The sequence below is a fragment of the Echinops telfairi genome, unplaced genomic scaffold, assembly GCF_000313985.2.
Source record: "Echinops telfairi isolate 266 unplaced genomic scaffold, ASM31398v2 ScPeMD7_5805;HRSCAF=6673, whole genome shotgun sequence".
Classification (NCBI taxonomy): Eukaryota; Metazoa; Chordata; class Mammalia; order Afrosoricida; family Tenrecidae; genus Echinops; species Echinops telfairi.
The window spans coordinates 859,677-862,051 of NW_022109704.1; the positions used below are offsets into that span (position 1 = coordinate 859,677).

General features: G+C 44.9%; 1 protein-coding gene across 1 annotated transcript in view; it reads left to right on the plus strand.

The window, feature by feature from the left end:
- Positions 1-524: 524 nt before the first annotated feature.
- The window catches only part of RPTN (repetin), a 24,035-nt gene continuing 22,184 nt past the window's right edge, over positions 525-2,375 (plus strand). Inside the window, exons 1-2 of the mRNA XM_004717688.1 lie at positions 525-662; positions 1,585-2,297. Coding sequence (XP_004717745.1) covers positions 525-662; positions 1,585-2,297 — 851 coding nt within the window. The remainder of the gene's footprint in view (positions 663-1,584; positions 2,298-2,375) is intronic.

Consider the following 2,375-nt stretch of genomic DNA (forward strand, 5'->3'; position numbering starts at 1 on the left):
TCTGCTTCCATATATTTGTACAGCCAAGAAATTTATGCAGATGAATTCTACTCTACAACACAGGGGGTCTCCACAAGTGGGGATCAACTTCATGTCAACAGGTTTAGTGTTTACTTACGGAGAGAAAATGACTTCAAACAGTTTATGGAAAAATCCCTTCCCATTACCTCCATTTTCCTATAAACTTTGAGAAACCTTTTCCAATATGAAAGTATGGGTATTGATGGGTGTTGGTCTGTGTGCATTTATCTATGTATGTGTGCTTGCTGAAAGAAAATAAGTTCATTTCCTAGCAAAGAATCCACCATTTGTATCCACCTCCCACCATAATTTATGATATTTGGAGCTTGACACTGGGGTAGAAGGCATGAGGGGTATGATTAAAAAGGAGCTCTTATCACTGTTCAGATAATTTCTCAGTCCAAGAAGTGCCATGTTCTCTCTGAAAGTGCTACCTCTTGATCTTCTCTCTAAATGCACACACAATCATGTTTCTTCCATTAGCTCTACCAGTACTTGCCAAAATGGCTCAACTCCTGAGCAGCATTCTCACCGTGATGAAGGTCTTCCAGAAATATGCCAATGAGAATGGGGACTGCACCTCACTGTGCAAGAAGGAGCTGAAGCAGCTACTCTTGGCTGAATTTGGAGATGTCCTCCGGGTAAGACGGGCTCAGGGTAGGCCCTGGCCTCATGGAATCAAGTGTGAGTGAACCTGCTCTCGGTGACCAAAACAATTACCAGGGCTTAAGGTTTGGTTGTAATTGGTCTTGCTTCACCGTCATCCTGTAGCCTGAAGAATGGCAGGCGCTACTTAGTACTTCTCTCCCAGCAAGTGCCTGCGCATACGTGAATGCATGTCCACATGCACACTTCCACCTTGTTTGCATCTGACATTGAGTTGGAAGAAATATAATTTCAAAGTATCTGGTAATCATATCTCAGAAGGAAACCTAAGATCTGCATCTTGATTTCTGTAATTTAGAGCTGTGCACGCATCCTGCCATGCGTTCATCTCTTCAACAAAGAGTCACTGAGCATCGTTGGGATGCCTAGGCCCTCGATCAATAAACAAGATTCACTTTCTCCAGGATCTAGGGTAGTGAGAAGGGACGCTCAACTCACTACCAGTGAGTCAATCCAAACTTCTAGTGACCCTCTAGGACAGGGTACAACTGTCTCTCTGGGTAAATGACATGGGAGTAGAATGCCTTTTCCTACAGAATGACTGGTGGTTTGAAGCTGCTAACCCTTCCAATTATAGCCCAACAAGTATTCCCACTACAATAATATACAATGTGATGGATTGACATACATCTTCAAGTGACTCCATCTAATGTTTAATGGAGCTGATTTTAAATGGACATCTCTACAATATATCATGATGCTCCCATAGGTCCAGAAAATTCTGATGGTGTGGACATCAACTCTTCAAGGGCTAGAAGCAAACCCACACCTTCAGATTAGTTTCTCAACCAAGGAGGGTCCAAATAGAGCTGCCTAGAGTGGGCCATGGGCTTTTGCATTTATCTTACTGTCCACAAGAGAATATCTGATTTGAGTCTTTCTTGTATCTTCTCACAGAGACCAAATGACCCAGAAACTGTGGATACCATCCTGAGTCTCTTGGATCGAGACAGAAATGGAAGTGTTGATTTCCAAGAATACCTCTTGTTGGTCTTCCAGTTGGCCCAAGCCTGCTATCATAAGCTAGATATGGGATCATGTGGAGATAGTGCCAACCAGCAAGAAGAAGGGCAGGAGGGAGCACAAGACCATAAGAGCCCTAGAAATAGCGAGAGACAGCACAGGCATAGGCATGATGAAGACAAGCAGGATTCTCATCATGATCAGTCAGACCGACCAGACAGGGATTCCTGGCATCATCAGTCCAAGAGACAACATCAGGATTCAGACTGTGGCCAGTATGAGGGACAAGACAGAGATTCCCACCATAGTCAAATTGATAGACAACACAGGGACTTTGGTCATGGTCAGTCTGAGAGAGACTGCCACCATGGTCAGTCTCAGAGGCATGACAGTCACTCCCGCCATGGTCAGTCTGAGAGGGACTCCCACCATCGTCAGTCTGAGAGTGACTGCCACCATGATCAGTATGAGAGACAAGACAGGGACTCCCACCATGGTCAGACTGACAGACAAGATCAGCATTCTCACTGTGGTCAGTCTGGGAGACAAGATAGGGCTTCCAGCTTAGATCATTCTGAGAGACAAGGCCAGGACTCTGGCTATGATCAAAAATTGAGTCATAAGTCTGGCAGTGGCCAGCCTCAAAGGCAAGCATATCTCTTTGCCTTAACTCAGTGTGAGAAACCAGTGCAGGACTCTCATTACAATCAGTCCCAAAGACTGGG